Source organism: Bipolaris zeicola, assembly GCF_000523435.1.
Source record: "Bipolaris zeicola 26-R-13 unplaced genomic scaffold scaffold_118, whole genome shotgun sequence".
NCBI lineage: Eukaryota > Fungi > Ascomycota > Dothideomycetes > Pleosporales > Pleosporaceae > Bipolaris > Bipolaris zeicola.
In genome coordinates this window covers 24,812-47,322 of record NW_006912167.1, presented here as the reverse complement: position 1 = coordinate 47,322, position 22,511 = coordinate 24,812, and the positions used below count along the sequence as shown (strand labels likewise).

At 50.7% G+C, this 22,511-nt stretch overlaps 8 protein-coding genes across 8 annotated transcripts; 3 read left to right on the top strand and 5 right to left on the bottom strand.

Moving 5' to 3' along the window:
- Positions 1 to 642: 642 nt before the first annotated feature.
- COCCADRAFT_100739 (uncharacterized protein) lies at positions 643 to 3,015 on the top strand (the record flags this gene model as incomplete). The annotated part of the gene is made up of 2 exons (XM_007715858.1): positions 643 to 690; positions 751 to 3,015. The coding sequence occupies 2 exons, from the start codon at positions 643 to 645 to the stop codon at positions 3,013 to 3,015; spliced, it is 2,313 nt and encodes a 770-aa protein (XP_007714048.1).
- Positions 3,016 to 5,279: 2,264 nt separating this feature from the next.
- COCCADRAFT_38283 (uncharacterized protein) lies at positions 5,280 to 5,815 on the top strand (the record flags this gene model as incomplete). The annotated part of the gene is made up of 2 exons (XM_007715857.1): positions 5,280 to 5,328; positions 5,379 to 5,815. 2 exons carry the CDS (start codon positions 5,280 to 5,282, stop codon positions 5,813 to 5,815), a joined length of 486 nt encoding a protein of 161 aa, XP_007714047.1.
- Positions 5,816 to 6,341: 526 nt separating this feature from the next.
- Positions 6,342 to 8,101, bottom strand: COCCADRAFT_27664 (uncharacterized protein; the record flags this gene model as incomplete). The annotated part of the gene is made up of 2 exons (XM_007715846.1): positions 6,342 to 7,734; positions 7,782 to 8,101. The coding sequence occupies 2 exons, from the start codon at positions 8,099 to 8,101 to the stop codon at positions 6,342 to 6,344; spliced, it is 1,713 nt and encodes a 570-aa protein (XP_007714036.1).
- Positions 8,102 to 10,863: 2,762 nt separating this feature from the next.
- On the bottom strand, positions 10,864 to 13,441 carry COCCADRAFT_38281 (uncharacterized protein; the record flags this gene model as incomplete). The annotated part of the gene is made up of 3 exons (XM_007715856.1): positions 10,864 to 11,957; positions 12,019 to 12,738; positions 12,817 to 13,441. 3 exons carry the CDS (start codon positions 13,439 to 13,441, stop codon positions 10,864 to 10,866), a joined length of 2,439 nt encoding a protein of 812 aa, XP_007714046.1.
- Positions 13,442 to 14,361: 920 nt separating this feature from the next.
- COCCADRAFT_100707 (uncharacterized protein) lies at positions 14,362 to 14,973 on the bottom strand (the record flags this gene model as incomplete). Its single annotated transcript, XM_007715855.1, has 1 exon — positions 14,362 to 14,973. The coding sequence occupies one exon, from the start codon at positions 14,971 to 14,973 to the stop codon at positions 14,362 to 14,364; it is 612 nt and encodes a 203-aa protein (XP_007714045.1).
- A 2,227-nt stretch (positions 14,974 to 17,200) lies between these two features.
- Positions 17,201 to 18,068, top strand: COCCADRAFT_27661 (uncharacterized protein; the record flags this gene model as incomplete). The annotated part of the gene is made up of 4 exons (XM_007715845.1): positions 17,201 to 17,299; positions 17,506 to 17,677; positions 17,806 to 17,967; positions 18,043 to 18,068. 4 exons carry the CDS (start codon positions 17,201 to 17,203, stop codon positions 18,066 to 18,068), a joined length of 459 nt encoding a protein of 152 aa, XP_007714035.1.
- Positions 18,069 to 18,250: 182 nt separating this feature from the next.
- On the bottom strand, positions 18,251 to 19,581 carry COCCADRAFT_100720 (uncharacterized protein; the record flags this gene model as incomplete). The annotated part of the gene is made up of 3 exons (XM_007715854.1): positions 18,251 to 18,998; positions 19,051 to 19,379; positions 19,459 to 19,581. 3 exons carry the CDS (start codon positions 19,579 to 19,581, stop codon positions 18,251 to 18,253), a joined length of 1,200 nt encoding a protein of 399 aa, XP_007714044.1.
- Positions 19,582 to 20,454: 873 nt separating this feature from the next.
- On the bottom strand, positions 20,455 to 22,247 carry COCCADRAFT_100705 (uncharacterized protein; the record flags this gene model as incomplete). Its single annotated transcript, XM_007715853.1, has 6 exons — positions 20,455 to 21,189; positions 21,251 to 21,279; positions 21,330 to 21,701; positions 21,758 to 21,841; positions 21,937 to 22,161; positions 22,214 to 22,247. 6 exons carry the CDS (start codon positions 22,245 to 22,247, stop codon positions 20,455 to 20,457), a joined length of 1,479 nt encoding a protein of 492 aa, XP_007714043.1.
- Positions 22,248 to 22,511: the final 264 nt, after the last annotated feature.

The window sequence follows — 22,511 nt, the reverse complement described above, 5'->3', positions numbered from 1 at the left end:
TTGGCCACGTGCCGCAAGCCGCAAGCCACGCCCAAGCCGATGGAACAGCGATATGATGCGATATGATCTGATCGGATACAGTTGTGGCAACGCTATCGCCAGTCTAGATGGTGTTAGGCGATCAGGGCAAGCTGAGAAGGAGAAGAAAAAGGCGTGCGCGATTGGTAGGCCGTGGAGAAACAGCGCGAGTGCGAGCAGGGCTCAGCTGCAGATGGACTAAAGTCCTGATGGTGTAACGAATTGATATTTGGTGGATGATGGTCAGAGTCCAGTGTCGTGTTGAGTTGAGCGAGTTGTTTGCCAAGCCAAGGCCTGTTTGGGGGGAAGAGCGGGAGAGGGAAGCGGCGACAGGCGACGGGTGACCGGGGGGAGGGTGAGTGAGTGGGCCGGCCGCCTCGCCAAAAGCTGACGTCGCCAGTGGGACGACGCCAATGGCCGAGCAGTTGGTCTTGACTGCAGACACGCAGAAACTCCCCGTGCCGTCGTCTTTGCGTGCGTGTGTGTGTACGTGTGCTTCGGATTCGCATGTGTTTCCTGGTTGCAGGCACAGGCTTCGTGACAGACTAGCGCCTGTTTCTTTCCACCCTCGCCCCCGTTGCCCAGCTCCCCCCACCCTTTGAGCAACCCCGCCCCAGCTCCATCATGGCCGATTTCAAGCTATCAGCCACCCTACGCGGCCATGAAGACGATGTGAGTCCAGCCTAGACTGTGCACGTCCTACACACACAGACACACTAACACTCGCCCTAGGTTCGCAGTGTAGTCTTCGCCTCGCCCGCCTCCATCTTCTCCGCCTCGAGAGACTTCACCGTACGCGCTTGGACACAACAATCAGCCAATCCACCCGTTTGGGACAGTTCCATCAAGACACATGGCAAGGAGTTTGTCAACTCGCTCGCCATTGTCCCTCCCTCGTCGTCCTTTCCCAACGGTCTCGTCGTCTCCGGCGGCAAAGATCAAATCATCGACGTACGCTCACCCACCAAGACCCTCGATTCCGATGCCGACGCTCTGCTGATAGGACATGGCAATAACGTCTGTGCTCTCGACGTTAGTGAAGATGGCCGGTATATCGTGAGTGGCAGTTGGGACATGGAGGCCCGTTTATGGGAGGTTGGCAAGTGGGGTGAGTCTACCGTGCTGCAGGGTCACACTGCGTCGGTGTGGGCTGTCCTTGCCTTTGATGAGAACACCATCATCACGGGGTGCGCCGACAATCAAATTCGTGTCTACAATATCGCGGGTGGTACATCTCCAGTGCGCTCAATCCAGGCACCAGAAGTTGTACGCGCTCTCTGTCGACTGCCTTTGGATCACCCTTCGGGAGCTCAATTCGCCTCCGCAGGCAACGACGCCGTCATCCGCCTATGGACCATTACTGGAAAACAGGTCGTGGAGTTGCATGGCCATGAAAACTTCATCTACTCACTTGCCGTTCTCCCCAACGGTGGGATCGTAAGTGCCGGTGAAGATCGGACTGTGCGTGTGTGGGAAAACAACAAGTGTATACAAACCATTACCCACCCAGCCATCTCAGTATGGTCAGTGGCCGTGTGTAAAGAGAACGGGGACATCGTCACAGGTGCGAGTGATAAACTCGCGCGTGTCTTCACCCGCGACCAATCTCGTTATGCCGCCGAAACCGAGATCCAGCAGTTCATCGACGACGTCAAAGGGTCGGCAATTCCACAACAAACTGTAGGCAACATCAACAAGGAACAGCTGCCAGGGCCTGAATTCCTTGCCCAGCGATCCGGTACAAAGGAAGGTCAGGTACAAATGATCAAGGAGATGAACGGAAATGTTTCGGCATATCAATGGTCAGCTGCCGCCAACCAATGGGTGAATGTTGGCACCGTAGTTGATTCGGCTGGAAGCGGTGGACGCAAGATATCTCATGCCGGCAAAGAGTACGACTATGTCTTTGACGTTGACATTGAAGATGGCAAGCCCCCACTGAAACTGCCATACAATCTCAACCAGAACCATTACGAGGCTGCTCGCAAGTTCATCGAAGACAACGAACTACCACTTACGTACTTGGACCAAGTCGCAAACTTCATTATTCAAAACACACAGGGTGCAACGCTAGGCCAAAGTAGCGCGCAGGGCGCGGATCCCTGGGGTTCAGATGCACGCTACCGCCCGGGAGACGCTAACCAGGTCCCCGCGCAACCACAACCCGCACCATCGCCACCCAAGATACTTCCGCAAAAGGATTACCTTCCTATTACGGCCGGAAACCATAAAATAATCTTCAAAAAGCTCACAGAGTTTAACCAGGCTCTGGTTGATGATGGTCAAAAGGGCATTTCGCTGAACCCCTCGGATATTGAGCAACTAAGCGCCACTGTCAGTGCGATTGAGAAGGGAAACGGCAAGGGAATAGACATTACTGGTGTCGAGCTGCTCCTGAAAGCAGCGACCCAATGGCCAGCAGAAAAGCGGTTGCCCGCCCTCGATCTGCTGCGGCTAGTCCTCGCCTTCGAGGAGCCAGCTGCTTTCCTTGTGTCACCTGAGCAAAACCTCCTACCAGCCCTTATCGAATCAGATGTCTTCACCGGGTCTTCTCCACCGAACAATACTATGATGGCAATACGGTGTCTGAGCAACCTGCTCCAGACTGACAAGGGTAGACTTCTTGCGAGCAAGGAGTTTGATAACATCCATCCTTTGGTGTCGCCGTTCCTTACCTCTACCAACCGCAACTTGATCATTGCGCTCACTACGCTATACATTAACTATTCGGTGCTTCTGAATTACGAGAACAATGCAGACCGGGCCCTATCACTCCTTGACGATCTATCAAAGGTCCTCACCACAGCCACCGATTCTGAAGCTGTTTACCGTGCGCTTGTGGCTACTGGTACGTTATTGTGTCTTGGTCCCGACTTTTGCGAAGCCGGTCGCGATATTCTTCAAATAGGCGATGCCGTCACCCGTGCCGAGCAAAAAGTCAAGGAGCCTCGAATCCGGAATGTCGTTGCCGAGATTCGCCAACGGCTGCAGGGTTAGCAATGGCTTTTCGGCTACTAACGCTCTTAAATTCACCATGCATGCGGACATTGTATTATAAAGCTGAAAAGACGCGGATTGCATTGCATTGCATGAAGCCAGGTGCTTTTTCTTTTGGGTATTTCGTAGATGGGGGGAGAGGTGCATTGTGATGACGCACTACAATATGTGCCTAGTACCTACAGCGGGGCAGCAGACATCAATACATGCCTACATACATATGCAAGCAACCTGCAGCCTAATCCGGTGCTTCTTCACAAGCGACTGTGCATGCCGAGAGCGAAAAGAAGGAAAAATCTCATACTAATACCTATGCGTGCAACCCACCGCTCGTCTACGATTCTCCCTTTTGCTCTTCCGCACCCCGCATCTCGGTACATTCCAAGGTCCTGCTAGATCAACCTGCAGCAGCGGTCATGTCAAACGACGTCAACCCCATAATCGGCAAGAGTGGCGGGCAATTGATGCTAAAGACGCAAAAATCCCTCGTGACCATTCTCACAGTTTGGCCATAAGAAAAATATGTGTTAGCCTCGCTTTCTACCGGTGCAGTGCCCGACATTGCCACATCTGCGTCACAAACCACAGTTGCGTTACTACGTATTGACTTACATCATCATTCAGTAGTCGCTGCTTTATACACTTGTAGATCGCTCGCTTGGTACTTTGCACATACAATGGAGGGAGATCAAGTTGTGGAAATTGGAAGGGGGAAAAATAAGAAAAAACGTTACGTGACCGCCGTTTACATGTTTGCTTCTTTTTCCTCCAGGGACAAAGATTCTGCACGTTACATTTTCGCCAACGCTGAGCATAGTGCGTAAAGTACACAAGCATACTTTTTCCCTCGGAGTCTGGTGCCGTGCCGTTTCTTTTGCTTCATTTTCGAGCAGCAAGGACAAAAGCAGGCATTGACCTTGTGCATACTCCCATACTTTCGGTTCGTAAGCCGCGGATAAAATGAGACTAGGTCGTGGCATTAGGTAAAGAGACCGGTGTCGTATTCTCATGGTTACATGCTATGCTAGCTGGGCTTCCTAGCACTTGTGGGAGGAGAAAAAATTAAGAAAGGAAGCTATGAATTAGCTTCGTTGTCATCATCACCATCATCACCACCATCACTCATCTTGGCTGGGAATCGCTCTGCTGACTCGCCACTGCATTTATGAGCAATACTTAACGTTTTGGCAGACGTGCATGCTCACACGCAGCTCTTTTGCCTAAAGAGAGGATAGGGGGTTTGAGTCGGGCAGCATGGACGTAACCTTCGAGTCAAATTGGGAATCTCTCTTTGCATGCATCGGTGAAAGTGACAGGGCGAACGCGACGCTGACTCGAACAACACTGTACTTTCCAGATAGCAGCGGCTCTCTTTTTCGGCCTCATTGGCCCGAATCGGCGCTTCCGAAACACGGTGTGGTACCAATGACGGCAACAGCACATGTGAACGCGTGCACGCTTCGTTGGCTCTGTCCAACGTGGCTCTACAGCCTCATGGCCCAATTATTGCATCGTGATATGAACCGGCCATGTGTGCGTGATGGGCTGTGCTGTGCGAGTCTGGTCGGCATGTCGGTGCTTGCCAATCACCGACTTGTTAACACCTACTAGTATGGGATAGGGCGCTTTGGGATGGACACGCCAAGGCGTGTTGCGTAGTTGGTGTGAGGCCATGTGAATGGACGGGTGGCGGTGTGTCAAGTGGTGTTGCGTGCGCGGCTCTTCTATTGTCACGATACCGGTTGTTGCGTGTGTGGTGTGTGGCGGTAAAGATATATGGAGTGCTTGTCGAAGAGGGCGAAATTGAGGAGATACATACTAGTACGTATTGGGATTAGCGCGACACTCCTCCAGGCGTTGATACCACTGCTTCTTCTCCAGGTTTGCAACGCCACATACAATATGAGCTTTAGGAAACCAGTAACTCGAGATGATTGATATCTTGAGAGTGAAATATCTCACATATAAATCCTGAGCCTCAAAATAGCTTCTCAACGGTTTTCCGTTCGCTGACGTCAAGATACAAGCCAAGGAAAGTCATGAGAGCATCATTCTTACGAATTGCATTATGCAAAGGTAGTTAGGCGCAGAATATAGAGATGAAATGAATGATCCCAAGTACTGTTTAAAGTTCAGCTGTAGCATCTCACACCAATTCTTCTCAAACTTACACTGACTTGATTGCATTACAATTCACCCAAAGCTCCACAAAACTCCACTTCAGCTTCCCAAAACAATTGATATCGGACAACTAGACAGCTAAAATGTCAGGAAAGAACGAGCAAGGCTTCATTGACGTCAAGCAAAGAAACGGTACGGCTACATCGCGTAACCCACTTCAATCTCAACCTGACACCTCACAGTCCTCAACGCACCACTGCACAAGCACTCCTCCGAAAGAAACGCCCCCTTCTCCTCCTCCCTACCCCCCTCCCTCCACGCTGGAATGTGCAACAGCAGCAACCCCATCGCCGCAATCCTCACAAACGCCTTCCTCGACTTCTCCTCCTCCACCGGAACCGACCTGCGCAAAGCCGGCGTGGGCCCCGGTCAACGATTCTGCCTCGAAGCGTCCATGTGGAAAAGCGCTGCGGAAAAGGGAATCGGAGATGTCCCCCGTGTCAAGCTGGAATCTACACATATCAAGGCGTTGAATAGCGTGGGGTTGGATGTGCTCAAGAAGTGGGCTGCAGAACCCGAGACCGAGTCTGCTCAGGATAAAGTTGTGAGGCCGGGAGAGGGAAGGGAGAGGTGGGCGCGGGAAAGTAGGGATATTGGGGCTAAGGATCCGAGGTCTTGAAAGGTAGGTTGGGTTAATGCTGGGATGAGGAATGGAAGACATATGTTTTGGAATAATTCAATCATGCGTCGAGGAGGGTTTTTTTGAGAAGCTAAAGTATGGAAAAAATACGTTCTAAACGTTTAGTGTCAGCCGCTTGGGTTTTGTCAAAGAGTAACAGATTACTTTTTGAGTTCTTATTAAACATAAAAACTTTGAATGTCGCACATGTGATCAGTGGAACAATCTGCATTGACAGTGACCTACACTTCTAGGGTCTTGTCTCCCTCTGCAATAGCAAATAATTGCTGATGATTATACAAAGTTGATGGATGATTGTTCAATTCAAGCATGTCATTCTATTTGATGCTGCTAAAAATTCCTAAAAAGCCTGGTTCATTCAACCCACATCGAAATCATTACAAAGGTATCATATTTTTTTCTCTTCAATGCCAATCCCACCGGAGCCACTATGGGCAAATCAAGCATATGCAAACCACTTAAGCGCCATTAAAATGCAACTCTTATTGCTCAATTTCCAAATTGTTTATACTTGGATCTCGTTCCTCTCCGCAGGCTCCAGGATACCGCCGTGGGTACCACTCTGTTCTGCCTTGCTGAAAGTACGGCCACCGGGACCCATGTGCAGGCGGTCCGTGTCGACAAGGCCGTCTCTCTGGAGTGTTGATGCGTCCCACTTGCTGCTAGTGATGGGGTTGACGTGCAGGACATACATGGTGTCAATCTCCTCAAGAGAACGGCCCTTGGTCTCGATCATGAAGAAGTACACGACGAAGAAGAGGATGACAAGGGAGACGGCGAAGACGAGACCGTAAAAGTAGTCGATGCGGTCGGTGATCAAAGTGGAGCAGAAAGAAATGATGAAGTTGAAGAGCCAGTTGGATGCAGTAGCAAGACCCATGCAAGTAGCACGGTAGCGAGCAGGGTATAGCTCACCAACAATAGCCCAGACAAGAGGTCCCCAAGTGGTAGCGAAAGCTGCGATGAAAAGGCAGGTGAATACAATCATAATGTTTCCGGCTTGGGGGGTGCTGAGAGGGTTCTGGTGGTCAAGCTGGTAGTGGCCAATAAAGGAGTAGATGAAGAGGCAAATGGCCATCCAGGCAGCACCAGCCATCATAGCCTTGCGGCGGCCGACATTCTCGACAATCCAGAGACCAGCGATGGTGGCAACAACGTTGACAGTTCCGAGAATGATGGAGGTGACGTACGAGTTGCTGAGACCGGTCGCAGCGAAAATAGTTGTGCCGTAGTAAAAGAAGTAGTTGGCGCCGGTAAGTTGCTGACCAGCCTGGAGAACCATTCCGAGTAGAGTACGGTACAGCATGCGAGGGCCGGTAAAGATTTCGTGCCATGGGTGGTCGCCACCGGCGGCTTCGGCCTCGAGCTTCTCCTGAATCTCGGCAATCTCAGCATCGATAAAGGGGCTGTGAGGGTCGACTCCATTCAAGCGGGCCATGTTTGCGCGAGCATCCTCAACATTGCCTTTGCGGTATGCGTAACGAGGGGACTCTGGCAGGAGCAAGATTGTGGTTCCAAGAAGGATAGCCCAGAGAGCGGACAGACCGTTGGGAATACGCCATTGGGCGCTGTTGATGTAGCTCTTCTCAGTGCCGTAGTTGACCATGTACGCGGTCCAGATACCAAGGGTGATGAAGAGTTGGTAAGAGGAAACGGTAGCGCCACGAATTCGCTTGGGAATGGACTCGGATTGGTACATAGGCACGACGGTCGAAAGAGCTCCGATACCAAGACCAGCGGTAAATCGACCCATTGCAAACTGTACCCAGACATTCTTGCTGGTAATTTCAATGATCACACCGATAATGTAGAAGAAGGCGGAACCGGAGATGGTAAGACGACGACCGAAGGTGTCAGCAAGGGGAGCTGAGCCCAAGCATCCAAAGAGGGTACCGACACTGGTTAATTGTTAGCAGTGTTCACTTCATCAGAGATAGAAACTTACGCCAGAAGGCCAACAATAGCACCTTGGCGCACAGCAGAGAATTTACCGTCTTCGCCAAAGCGGTTCTTGAAATCATCCATCTCAAGGAAACCGGAAATTTGTCCAGACTCGTAGCCGAACATGAAGCCGCCGATACTAGCAACAGCACCAAGGATGACAGCAATAGCAGGTACTCGGCCCTTTGGCTCAAGGACTGCATTCTGTGGAGCATCGGAGTTGCCCCTGGCTGGTGTGCCAGCAGGAGTGCCGCTTTCAGGAGTGCCCTTTCCGGGCACTCCATCAGCCGCAGTCTTTTTATTGAAGAAACGCGACAAGACCATCCTTGCGGGCGATGGTTGATTAAAGATATATAAGGGAAGTGTGGTAGACTAGTGATTAGCTAGTCCGCAGCGTGGGGTGTACTTCTCACGGAGGCTGAGCTGGAGAGAAGCTGGAGAAGGGGAGACCAGTGTGGATTTCGAGGGGGTCGTTGTACCGTATATATAGCGAAACTACGCGGAGACGGGGTTTGTACAGAGGGTCTATTGGCAGTGGAGCCCCAGTGCCAGGTTCATCCGCATGTCCACAAGACCAACTTTTTCCAGAAGCCCTAAGCATGGAGGGGAAAGGAGACATGCTCGCACGAGCCCGGGGAGCCCGGGGCGAATGATGACATCGCAATGTCAGGTTGAAGCTGAACATGGGGCAACCTCTCACAAGAGCGCCTAAGGCGGAGGTCTGCGGCCGCGAAATTTCTGAACCGCTCAACATCGGACAGCAGTTGGACGCCAGAACGCACGGACGTTGATAGCGTTTTGATCGGCCCACCGACGTTGTTGCACCTGAACAATGTTTTTTTTTCGTTTGCAATTAGCGCCCGAAAGATACGGTCAATGGGCCCCGCGGTACTCTTGGAGTGGCAGAAGAGATGGACAGTGAATGAACATCTACCGTAGCTTTGCCGACAGTAGCAACAGCGAAGGTCTTAAGAACCATCAAGTCCTCATGACCATGTATGTACGCATATGAATGGCTGTCGTACATCCGACATCCGACCAATGGACATATTAGGCGATTGAATTTGCAGTTTGTACTAGGGTATAGACGCGTCTGCGGTGTCGACAGGACGAACAAGTGGCTCCGATGACATGACGTAGTGCAGGCGAACTGGGTGCACGGACGTGGCGGCACGGATGGTAGCCGCAGAGCCTCAAGGCTTTGTTGAATGCTGTGTGGTCGGATTCGGAAGCCCAGGAGTGCACCAAAAAGTGGTTCGATTGATGGAAGATATGCGTTTTATGCGACTCATGCAGTTAGACTACTGCATCAGGTGTAGCTGCAGATTCCTTCGCCTTATGTCTCGATTAGTGTCCCTACCCATGGCCAGCAGTCCTAGAAAAGTGTACTGTATGCTCCACAGCACACGATAGTGTACGTCCGACAATGGTGGTAATTGTTGCTCTATCAGCGAAACATGGGTTTTCTGGAAAGCCCATCAGCTTTGTTGTGAGTATGCCAATGCGTGCGAGTTTCGTGGTTGTCCTGACGTGCGCCGGTCTTGGCCGACGTATGATGAAAACTTCATCTCCGACTCCGAGGTTGCAGCGCTAGCGTCCCACATTGCTTTACAATGCAGGAAAACCTCGATCAAGGTACCTGAAGATTTCGAGAAAAAGAGGGCCGCGGTGGAGTCCAGTGAGCGCATGGCGGGGCGAGTATCGTGAGCAGTGCCGATATCCAGGACATTGCCCCTGAAGCAAATTTTGAGGCCGGATAATGTTCGGGTGACCGAGGGGGTACCGGGAGACAGGTACGGCAGTGTGGAATGACAGCTATCGTACAGAGATGGAGTGCCCCATACGGCATGTCTCCAGATATCACTGTGATGGTCAGCTCAGCTTTCACGTGCCTAATCGCGGAGTCGAATGGCGGGGGACTCGTGAGTGTGGGTTGAATGTCATCAGCATACAGAACATACCATGGCGTGACAGAACTCTATGCCACAAATAGATGTTCTTAGTCCCAAGATCACATGCGACAGGACCGCAACACCCTCCATCTGTTTTGTCAACGACATTTGGTCGGAATTCTAGGACCGCCAAACAGATGTAGTCCCCCACGGGGAGCAAAGACTCTTATACAAACTGCTTCGGACGTTATTCTCCCGTATGTGGAGATGTGCAACGAAAGGGAGGCGCCGATCAACCAATGAATGCTATGGTCTCGTGACGGTAGAGCCGACAGCCGTTCTTTTTGCCTAAACAGCCACCTCCTGGAATTCATTTTACTACATGCTTGCGTCGCTCATCGCAAAAAGTTCCCGCTTGTCGGGTGGCATCCTGTTTTGGGTAAAGCTCAGGCCAACCCCAGTGAGGGCCGTTGCGCTGTGAATCTTGTTAGAAAGCAGTGAAATGGATATGACCGTCAAATATGAGATGAGGTGCATGTGCCAGAGAAATCCTCTCCAATCAGTGAAGAATCCACTACTTTTGCAGACAACTGTGGGCAAAGTTTGGTCTCTTGGGCAGGTGAATTGAATGAAGCGGGATGGAGTGTGGAGAAAGAGCCTCTGGGGTAATGCGGACTAGTCACTGCCAAGCGACGCTACGTAATCACGAGATGGTCGCAACCATGGCAAGCCGTCCACTCTTCGATGCAGCCTTTGTACCACCGATATTGCGTCTGTGCGCGGATTTAATACGAATCGGATCTGAACAATCATTGGTCTGAATACTACTCTGCATCTGAGGGTATCTGCTTTCTACGCTATTCTTGGAGAGGACGAGGACAGGAAGATGGTAATAGTCTGATCTTCAAAGGGGGGATGGGGTGAATGCAATATGGAATCCCGAAAACAGGGCTGGTTCAGGATTGCGAGGGCTAAAGACTCAAGCCCATGTACCCACTCAGACTAACATACCACAACCCCTAGTCGCCTCTCTGGCATATCTAGTGCGCAGCGACTCCACGTTAGGCGCCGTTTGAATCTCATTTCAAAGGTTCCGCTCATAAATTGGCCACAAAACATTCATGTCATCTTCGTTATCCAGTCATCGCAATTGAGGTTACTTACTGCATTCGCCTTGAAGAATTCGGGGCATGTTCATTTCCCTGGCGTTGCTAACTCCTTGGGATCAACGACTTCGACATCTGTCGTAATACCAACTTCTTTCTTGAATCGCGACAACCAGACCGGGAAATCTGCAGGAGTCTGGTTCCATTGGTCGTCGCTATCGTACATGATCCAACGCGCCTGGTGTTGTATCTCTTCATCAGATGGTATGTGACAATTCGGGTTCTTGGGCGAAAGCGTGGACGCGGCCCAGCGTCTCATATCGCTGTCGAAGATGCGGTAAAAGTTGGCGTCATCGGGGAGTAGCGTTCGAACTCGGCCGTAACTGTCGGACTGAGCTGTCGGTGAAGGTATAGTGGGATGGCCTTCTGAGAATGCTGACAACGGCTTGAAGAAGTTACAAGCCTCCTGGGATGGATTCGTTGAGTCTAGTACCGATTCCAAAGCATTCGCATGAAGTGGCTGTGCCCACAAAGGGGCGCACCAAGTATCAGTTGGGTGACTTGAGAGCGCACCGGTAGATACATCAAGTATTGCTGCTCGTTGCTTGAAATTCGCGAGCCAATTTGCTGCTGAGTAAATGCCCTTTACAACCCAGTTGGCAAATACGTCCGAGGGTGTAGTCGTCTCTTGTTCCATCTGTCTCACAATCTGGCATGCCTCGTTATGCAGCTGTGCATCATTAGGCACAAGGCCCGCTACTGTTTGATCCACGACGAAACTAATAAGCCGCGCCTCCATAGGGCAATGCTCGAATAGATGACCTTTAGCATTGATTCTTAGCGGGAAATGCCTGCTCTCACGAGCTGAGCGCACAGGTTGGAACCTAGCGCGCTCTGTCAATGCTGGAGATGACATGACAAGATCGCGCAGCCAAGAAACTCTATGTAGTTTTTCAGTTCCCTGTGAGTTCGTACCAGAAGTGGTCTCAGCAGCAAAGATGATGCGACAAGCCTCGAGTTGGATAGCATCGTTATCCGGCAGGTGCCCATTTTCATCAAAGTATCGCTGAATGAAGAACTCTGTCTCAACCTTGAGCAACTCGTAAGCATTGGGCGGCGTTCCCCACGACGGATCGCTTCCTTTCATGGGTATCAATGTGCCTCTTTCCCATTCAATAAGATCTGTTCAACCGTTAGTCGACATCCGACGAAAAGCCGTGGTAAAATGAATGTTTTGTTTTACCTGGGGGCATCGCGGTCTCTAGCAAAGGCTCGATAAAACTATCAAAGCCCCAGTCTCCTTGCCAGCTAGCCATAGTTGTGCCAGACTTAAAGTGATCTGCGAGATGATCGGTTCTTTCTAGCCAAGTCTTCATAGTTATGCCGCAGAATCCGCATCTCGACCGAACGTCAGGTATAGGCAGCATCCAGGAAGCCATTGACCACTCTGAAAACTCGACGGCATGAACTAATCGCAAATGCTGAACTAGGTGATCTTTTCGGTGGAATGTCCTTTCGCGAAGGTTGCGCTCTTGACACGCCGAGTAATGATGAGCTTCAACATGCGCATCGTCTGGTGTGACAGCTCCACAAAAGACACAACACGGTTCGTCAATGCTCTCTTTGGTAGAGCGAGGGCCGTAAAGTCCACATATCCATCTTTCAAGCGGTAGATGAAGTGATTTCTCGTGCCGTTGCCAATCGTACTTGGTCCTAAACACCTCTGTACAGAATGTGCACTGGTAGGGCATGAGCAATGGCGTTGTGACAATCTCTTTCTCCAGCCGACGTCGCCTGCCCCCTCGCTTCTTGCGTGGCGCACGGCGCATTTTGAGTGATGTCTGGGAGCCCGAGGAGCAGTGGCCTGAGAACTCACTCGACTGCGACGTTCTGGTACTACTTGCCGACGATCTTGCATACGGCGATTGCCACGATTGGACGTGGTCAATATCTCCTGTGACATCTTCCCCTGGTTCGAATAAGCACTAGTCACATCAAGCAGCAGCCGCAAAGTGGGCGCTCACATTGAGGAAGAACTCACGAGAGGTAGAAGCCATAGCGCGAGCAATATCACTTGCAGCGGCGGGTTCATGTTCAGGCGGCGACTCTACCCAACGCTGCATCGGATCTTTGTAACCGTGAGAACTTCTTATCGCTGGAGTACCTGGCCTGTGGATTATGTCTATGGGCGATGTGGGCTTTTCACGGGCTTGAGGTGATCCTGGACGCACGCTCTGCACTTTCCCCCTTCTTCGCGCATTTGCAAACCAGTTGGTCAGTTGCGCTTTATTAAGCCCAGTCCTATTTTGCAGAGCAAGCATCTCATTCTCGTTTGGATATGGATGTTGATGATGAACTGCAAGCCAATCTTTCAAAGTTCGTATGACTTCTCTCGAAAAACGACTGCCGAGCTTGGGTCTCAAGACAGAAGTTCCGGGCGTAAAGGGCGACGAGGAGGCAGTTGAGTTGTTTGAAGAAACTCGAAATGTTTGTTCCGTAATGTATTGGTCGTTGAAATAGGACGGTGCAGCGTTCACCGCTCTCAACGCTTCGGACAGGTCAGCGAAGCTGCCATCGTCCAGCATGTGGTCCATTTCGACGTGGCTGTTTTGGTAGCAGAAAAACAAGTCTAGATCACCCGTACAGATTTTGGATTCTTTATCCATGGTAACAGTAGTTCTAGTATAACGGCGGGGTAATGATCGAGGGGAGCATGGCCATTAAGATGTGTCAAAGGCACAGGCTAAGGGAAAGCCTAGAGCTAACTGAAAGAGGGTAGGCGCATGTCAAGTACGCCTTATGGAGAAGCTAGTAGTTGAATAGTCGCCCTACCAACAGATCCTAAAGAAGATGTAAGGATGATCCTTCTCACATCTCACATAAGATAGAGTGTTCGTAGCATGCGACATGTTCGTCTGATCGCTCACTGCAATGGTATTTCGCAAGTGTGACCTCTCCTGACCTTTGTACATGCACATTGGCAGAGCTTTAAAAAAAAATAAAGTCATCCCCAAGATTGCGTTTCATTTTCCAAGTGGCAGAAGAGTATTCTGGTAGTACCTGATTTCGATTCGCATGGATGCCCTGATGTACTATTTTGCTGTTTTTAGCACGTCTGGAATCGTGTTTACGTGTGATGTTGGAATGTTTATTTGCGCATCGCTGACTATACAATTACAAACATGGAATGAACTCGACTGTCTTTTTTCAAAGCATCCAAACTAGAGACGTACATGACTATACGTAACGCGTGGCTCATGTATACCTCGTCATTCCAAATTCGTTATGCGCTACACCCCGACCCTGCTGCCAAAACGCCTAAAGCCAGGAGAATGGCCGTATTATGGTATAAGCCCAGAAAGAACCCAGCAACAACTAACCGAAGGATATAAGAGTAAGAAAAGCGAAATGAAAAGACTTATTTGCTGGGTATTGGTGGTGCGTCGGAAGGAGGTGATTGCATATGATACAATCGGCGGCAGGGAGTTATATCTAGGCAGAAGAGAAAGCAAGGCGTGCTAGCTACGATCGGCTTATCTAGGCATATCAGTATATAACTTGTAGCTCGAACTAGACCTTTTGCTACTCACCGATAGCCAGGGCCACTTCTTCGGCTTCCTCTTCTCTCACGATAGTCCTCGTGTTCTTCGATAACCTCGACTACATTGTCGCCAGGCACTCGATGTCTGTCTTCCACAATGATGCTCCTTGCCCTTACCGGCTGCCGTCTCTCTTCGACAATGATTTGCGATCGGGCGCCGGACGTCCGCGGGCTCCTACTAACTTCGCGCACTTCGGAGCGGCGGCGTGATGACCGACCACCATGTGAGTTGCGCCGTGGTCTGCGCACTACAATCTCCTCCTCTCCCGCCATTGCGGTCGTAGTGCCGGCGGATCGCGAGCTATTGACGAGCGATTGCAACAACCAACATATGAGGAGAAAACCAGCAACACTACCAAGGACAATACCGACAACGGTGCCAGGCTCTGGCCCAGAGAGATCGTAGTAGGTAGGTATTATGCCTTGTTGTGTGTATATCACGTTCTGCCGCTTGGCCAGCGGTACTGCCTTGGGCGCATCGAAAGCGATGGCAGGCGCGTCCACGAGAGGCTGCCGGGGCGTGAGGATGGCGTCATGAGGAGCTATGCTGTCTATTTGCGCCGCGACGGCGTCCAAGTGCTGGCGAAAGGCCGGCATGGTGATAATTGGCAGTGCGAGGCTTGTCGGGTTGCACTCGGGATGTGTTTGGTCGTCTGGGGGAACACGAGTTTGTGTGGGTGTTGTTGACCGGAGAAGCCGGCGTTGGTTGTGGGGGATGCAGATCAGCCAGCGATTGCACGGCGGTAGCAGAGAGTGACAAGGAGAGAGATGCAAATTGGTACAACGTGGGGAATTTGGGTTCGGGGAGAAGATGGAAAAAGAAAACAGGGCTACTCGTGGAGATTTGAGACGGCGCTGGCCTGACCGACTACGACGAAATGATGCAATTCCGCGGTTTCCCATGGATGTATGGTGGTGGCTGGGCCCAATAATAGGGAGGCTGCCCACGCCGACTCAACACCAACACCAATGATAACAGCAACCGCAACCAGCCCGTAGTCGACACAACACCATGCCCCTGCCAATTCCCGCATATTTCTGATCACACCAAGCTGGCATCCCCCTGGCATTTGGTAGCTCTGCAATGGTTAATTGTCTTGTTGGCGCAATGTGATGAGCAATGCAGAGCATCAACAAAAGCTCCGCGGGGTTGCGCGTGCGCCCATAGCACCTGCTCCTTTCGAGCCTCGTACCTGGAACCTTGCCGCCCCCTCCCACCTCCAAACATGCCAATGGCAATTGATTTCAATATCCTTTCCCTACCTCCTCGCTTCTGCTTGGCTGATTTTTTCCGTCTCGACTTGTTCATCCTGCACGTTGACCTGCTACTATTCTGCTTACTGCAACCCGGCCAATGCCGCCGGCGTTGCGCGCCGAAGCCATAGACGACTTGTCGCGGCCTCACGTGATGCGTCCTTCGATCTGCCAGCCCGTCGTGAGAACAATGCTCGCTAACAAGCCAACCATATGGCCGATAGTAATACTCGCGACATGTTATACCTTACCAGCCTCGGCGCTCTCAATGTCGATCCAGTCCCCATCAACCTTGAGCATTTCCCATTCCTTTCACAATGTGACTCGATGACCGCCGCTACAACTACTCGCTCGCCTCTCCAAAGCTGCTAAATAATGACTCTTCTACGATGAGCTTGTTTGAATTTGCGTAATGTCGATAAAATCTCCATTTATACGCATGACATCAAGTGATAAGTGCGGGTATGATGAGTAGTTTCGGGTGCAACAAGTCTTTCGATACCCTGACCGCATGGTAACTAGCTGGGCCGTTCTTCGAACATAGCAGTTTACTTCTTGTCAGCTCAAAAGAGGTCAAGGTGCGTATCCAGATACATGGGTTGCCAAGGTGACAATCCCGAAGAATAGTAAAAGTTGTGCATGACATCCGGCAAGCCATATACCAACGCACGTCAACTTCAGCATGCATGCATCCTCATTCTCGGCTGCTTATAATATGAGTTCCAACTCAGGAGCACGGCACACGTCGGAGAAGCCCATTCAACCTCGTTTCCATCGGTCATGCACCCCGTGTATTCGCCCTTAGTTTCTTCGTTTCATTTACACGTATTGAAAACAACATGATTCTTCCAACCTGTTGTTCCAACCTGTTGTTCCAACCTGTTGTTCCTGATAGTAGAGCTCTACCCCAGGATGGATGAGGAAAGGCACTAACGCGCAACGGCGTGACGTTGTCAGCCACGTCAAACCCAAGCATGGACTGACCGAACGACTGATGCCAGCAGAGGTTCCTGCGAGTTGTAGTCTAGAATTTCGATGAGAACCATCGTGTTCCCTTCTGCGGTAACCGGCCCTTTCCACCGCAAAGCGAGCTTGGAATGCAACGGCGTTGATCACATGCTTCGCACTGCTAGGGCACAAGTAGTGCCATGACCTGAGCTGGTCACCTCACCTAAACACCGACATGCTTTCATATATCACCAGTAGATCAATGACGGCTCAAACTCTTCGATAGTGGCTATTCAGCATGCAAACTTTGCCGTCTCTTGAGGTGCAGGATGGTTGGTGAGCTGGACAAAAGGCGCATCGTGCACCCCACACCGCCAGCGGCTCAAAAGGACCCAGGAACCTCCACCTCTCGCTGTCTCATTGGCCAAATCGCCCCCCCCACTAAGCCCAGCCTAAAGCCCCGCACTAGCCGTAGTTAGCTTCGCGACCCTGGATCCCCAACTTCCTCATCCTTTTCCCCTTCGTGACCTTTCCTATCCCTGTCGCACACGGCTTCTTTTGCTCAGATCTTCCTCGATCGCATAGTCAAAAACCCCTCAGATTGGCATATAGCCTAGTGACCATGCCGCCTGCCGCTGATATTCTCAACGACCCTGATATCGCACAGGCATACGAAGATGTGCGGTCAGACAAATCGGACACGACGTGGCTCATCCTCAAGGTACGTGACGAGCTTGATAGCCCCGATCAGCGGCTGTGTTTGTGTTACTGCTCGTTTGGGAGGAACAGCTGATGCAGAGTACCATCAAACCCCATCTCTAGTCCTTCAATGCTCTGAGAAGCTTGTCACGAGACACCCTCAGCAAGCCCTGCTCCATTTCTTCCGAGACGTGTTTTTTCATTCCAGACGCTAATATGCTACGGCAGTATGCTTCCGCTACTTCAGACAACCTGAAGCTGGCCGCCACAGGCACAGGCGAGATTGCTGAGATGACAGAGAGTCTCGGGGACGACGAGGCTGCGTATGCATATGTGCGAATGAAGCTGGGAAACGACGAGTACAGTGAGCGCGTCAAGTTCGCTTTTGTGGTTTGGCAAGGTATGTGTCTATTGAAAAATTGCGTTTTCCTCCAACTCGATCTTGATCGTCAAATCCTGCTACCCAATCCTCAACTTCGAGACTTTTTACTAGTAAGATGGAAACGTTGATATCATTCGGTGCAATAGGTCCCCATACAAAAGTCATGCGCAAAGCCAAGATGAGTTTCCAGAGTGGACAGGTCAAGCAGGTCATCAGGACGTATGCTGTCGAAATCCAGACGGGTGACAAGAAGGATTTGGATGCCGAAGCTGTGACGCTCAAGTTGAGAAAGGCAATGGGTGCAAACTGTAAGTTTCGAGATTACGTGTCTCCCCTACGCTACTTTAGCGTTGGAGTTGAAAAAAACTGACCATGCCATGTAGATGACCGGCAAACAACAAACTACTAAACGCGACCAATATATGCACCGATGGCACAATTGAATTGTCTTCGCAGCTAACATATCAGCTGTGTGGCGGCTGGTCGAGTTACAGGCTGAATGTCGTCCATTACCAATGATTCTATAGTTGTATACTCTTATTTCTAACCCAAAATCCACATGTAGCGTCATCTATCAATTCGTACGATTCATCAGAGCGAGGGCTTCTTGATATGTGGAAAAACATGTCCCAGCCCACCCCCAGGATCTGAGTTTGTACCCCCGGGACTCGCCACTGGCGCCAGTATCTTTGATTCTGGATCGGTTGGCGGTTGTAGACCAGATTTTTCGCGTTCTTGGTCCGCTGGGTCATCTTCTTTTCTTGCCAGTTTATTATCCACATGGTTCTTGAGCCACTCATGCTGAGCTTTGCTCAGGCTCAAATTGTTGTCAACATCTCTGGTAAGCTTCTCGATTTCGTCCTCCAAGAGCTCGTCTCGGCTCTTTTTCACTTGTTCCGTTGGCACCACCGGGTCGTCAGTGAGTGCCGTTGTAGCCCAAAGCGCTTCTAGCTCATCTAGCCATCCGCACGCTTCAGCCAGCTTCCTCACACCGCTATCGCAGTCTTCTAGTAACAGCACGTCATCTGCCCTCGTACCCAAGTCGCCGACTCGTTCCGAGTTTATGAGCAGCCGTGGTGTTTTGTTTTCACAGAGCTGTGGCAACGATGCGAAAGGGTGGACGGACAGCGATGTGCCCATGACTATGCAAAGGTCGGCCTCTGCAGGGAGATCGCGGTTGTCAAAGAAGGCAGAAGGAAGTTGTTCACCGAAGAAGACAATGTCTGGTTTGACGAGGCCATTGCAGGAGGTGTCGATGCAGTGCGGTACCGACTTGTTCTGGATGGCTTCTTTCATGCGCTCGTCGGGATATGGCTTTTTGCACTCGATGCAGCGTTGCCTAAGACGCATTAGTATGTAACTCTCAATTTGTATGCAAGACGATGTCGTACGTCGCAAAACTGCCATGTGCCTCTATGATTTTGTCACCCGGGACTCCCGCCTCACGCTCGAGACAGTCAATGTTCTGGGTGAAGAGCTTGAGCAGGAGCCCCTTCTGATGCAGCAGATGTATGAATGAGTGTGTTATGGTCGGTCTGAATTTGCCAGGGTATAGTTCTTGTGCGAGGGCGTAGAATGGCTCCGGGTTGTTGCGAAAGAAGCTAATGTCGAAAACGGCTTCGGGGTAGGGCAGGTTCAGGCGCGCGAGGTTTGCGTAGAGTCCTGTGTCGGGCGATCGGAAGTCTGGTATGCCTGCTGAGGTGCTAATGCCTGCTCCTGTCTTTTCTCCATGGGTGAGTGAGCGTCTTCTGGACAAGTCTGCGTCGCGTCGCATCGCGTCGCGTCTAGTCTACACTTACCATGACGACGATTTTCTGGGCATGGCCAGCCTGGATGTACTGCGCAAGAGCGTCTACGGTGCGCGCCTTGAGTGTCTGCGGCGGCGCATCCGGGTCAACGACTCTCGACTCGTCCTGTCCCATCTTGCCGTGTTTGCCTCTGCCTTTGCCTTTGCCTTTGCCTTTGCGACCTTTCTCCCCGTTGCGCCACGGCTTATCCTGCTGCGCCTGCTGGCGGTGGGCCTTGTGTTTTCGTCCTATTTTGAAGACAGCGAAGTGAGGGGCTCTGGTCACTGCTGATGTAGTAGTGGCGTACGACTGACGTGGCGGTGCTACAAAGCAGACTATGTTGCGCAGCATCTAATAATTCTTCCTTGGACACTCTGCCCCGCCAATTATTTTCGGGCGTCCGACCGAGGCGCTGCGTCATGCCAAGATAAGGCCACATGGGCGCACATCTCAAGACTCCCCTTGGCAACGTTATATTCTACTATAGACATTTGCTACGACGTAAATGTAACTCTCTTGCTGATACTTCATTTCAGCAGGTTGAGTCATGGCCTGCCATTTTTTTCCCCAGGAACAAATATCTGATACACTATACGCCAAACATGTACAAACAATTCAAGTCACGACTGTGACAATTTCCAGGACTGGCATTCGTCTTTTTCTTCCTATCCTAGCACGCCGCAAATAATGGCCAGTCATGAGTTTTCATAATCGGAGCTTCGTCTTTGCCAAATGTTCGTTTCGGAACCATTGTGGAACTCATGATTACCGTTTTTAGTCTTTCCATTTGTCCGAAATAGTAGTAAAATATAAATTGATTGTTATGCCATCAGTCTCAATGGGGCTGAAAGATATCCCTAAAGATTTTATCAGAGCTTTGAAACTTTGGAATTCTCTTCTGTTGCATGCGAGAGTAAACTTCCACTATTTCAAGCCCCGGATACCAACTCTGAGATTCGATAGCAGATTTCCCCTGTTCAACCCTCTCCAGATATCCTTGCTTCGAAATCATTCCCATCTATTGGTATGTGACATCTTCTCCTTATAGGCCCGTCGAATACAAAACCACCAGGTGACTATCAAAATGGGCAGGGAGCCCACTACAACACAAGTGTAGTTCATGCTCGCGACCTGAACAGGCATGGAATAAGGAAAACTGAAGAAAATGATGGCAAACGTAAGCCAGCAGAGAGTTACAATGTTAACCACAAAACCTAAGCTTCCCATGTGAAAGACACCCTTGTACATGTTTCGCCTACCGGTCAGCAGATTTGTCAATATGGGAATGTAATAGGCGATATTGTTGACAGTAACTGCAGATCCCAGCATGGCGTTGAAAGCGGTCGAACTGCCGAGGTAAAGACACCCCAGCGCTGCATTTGCGGCTGCCACCAGGAGCTGCGAATTGAATGGTATGCCAAAGCGTGAACTAACGCGTGCCCATGTCGCTGACCAAGGAATGGCCCCATCTCGGGCAAAGGCCCATAGAACTCTGGAAGTGGAAAGTTGAGAGGATATGACACATGGGCCCAGTGCGATGAAGAGTATGAATGTGAGACCGAATGCGCCGCCCGCTGATTGTGTCGCTTGACGGAAGAGCTCTGCTAATGGGAGGCCAGTGTTCGTGGTTGCGAGTGCGCTGTAGTCTTGGACGCTGAACATCAACGCAATCAAGTAGCTAATGCCGGTACAAAATGCAATGATGAGCGTTATCATGATGGCTAATGGCGCGTTACGCGAAGGCTAGTGATATGTTAAGTCTCGCTCACTCAAGCTAATGAAAGGTTGCCATGTGCGCACTTACATTCGGCATTTCTTCAGTGATGTGCGTTACTACGTTTTGTCAATTCGGACTCTAAATAAACATGCGCATAGTTACTCACCGCCATCAAGTCCACCAAGACTGTATAAAGGATTGACCAAGCCGACAGCAAAAGCAATCACGTTGTTTTCCCAGCCCGTGTTGTTTATCCAGGTGCGGAAGACAAACTCGGAGCTCTGGTATGTTGGCGCACATGCTACAACGGTGACAAGGACAACAAGCCACCCGATTTGTAGATAGAACAAGGAGAATTTGTTCAGGCTTGGAATGACCTTGTTACCAAAAAGTACGACTGAAGCGGTCAACAAGTTCAACCCTTGGTAAATGACGAATATTTCCCATGTCTTTACGGTCATGCCCGGGTGGTAAAGGGCGATCAGAGCGCCTAATGTTTGAGCATAGATCAAGTTGGTGGATGCTGTGGTGAAGATCCCTAGAACGGAATCAATCAGACGCATGTAGAGTAGATTATGTGCGGGAACGACTTACAGCCGCAGACCGTGAACCAGCCGGTGAGAAAACTAAGAAAAAGAGCCTGATTTCGAGGCGCAACTGCGGCGATCCAGTGATACACTATAAATCTTGTCAGAACATGTACGAATGTATTATGAGTTAAATTCATGCTTGCGTTGAGCAAAAGTCTCAACAATATTCACTGCGCAACTTACTTCCTCCCTCAGTGGGGTAGCTTGAGACAAACTCCGCGAGCGAAGCACCAAGGAAGCATTGTAAGATCGTGACTAAAACGAATCCATAGATGATTGCACCAGGTCCTCCAGCATTAATTTCGGTAACAATGCCCAAACCAAGTCCTGTCCATGATATGGTCGTCGTGGAGGCAAGTCCTATCAACGATAGTTTTGAGAAATGCCGTTCTAATTCCTGGACGTGGCCTACAGTCTCTCAGCGACCTGTTTTCATGCTCATTTTTCGAGTGAATTTTACCCATCTCGGCCAGCCGCTTCTCGTCGGCAGTCATTGAATGTTCATCGCCTTTTTGTAACGTGGTGGTCGCGACCACGTCCTGCTTCGCCGATTCCACCATCGTATCTCCGCGATATCACTGTGCTTTCCGAAGGCGTTGACTGAGCGAAGGGAATCTGCGCAACATCAAGCAAAGAATCTGAGGCGACTTTTTTTACCATAACTGACCGCTCTTAAACGCTGTTATCACTTATCGGGTTATCATCCGAGGTCTTATCTTTTCCCCTCAGAAACAACCCCATTTCAGCCGTTGGAGCTC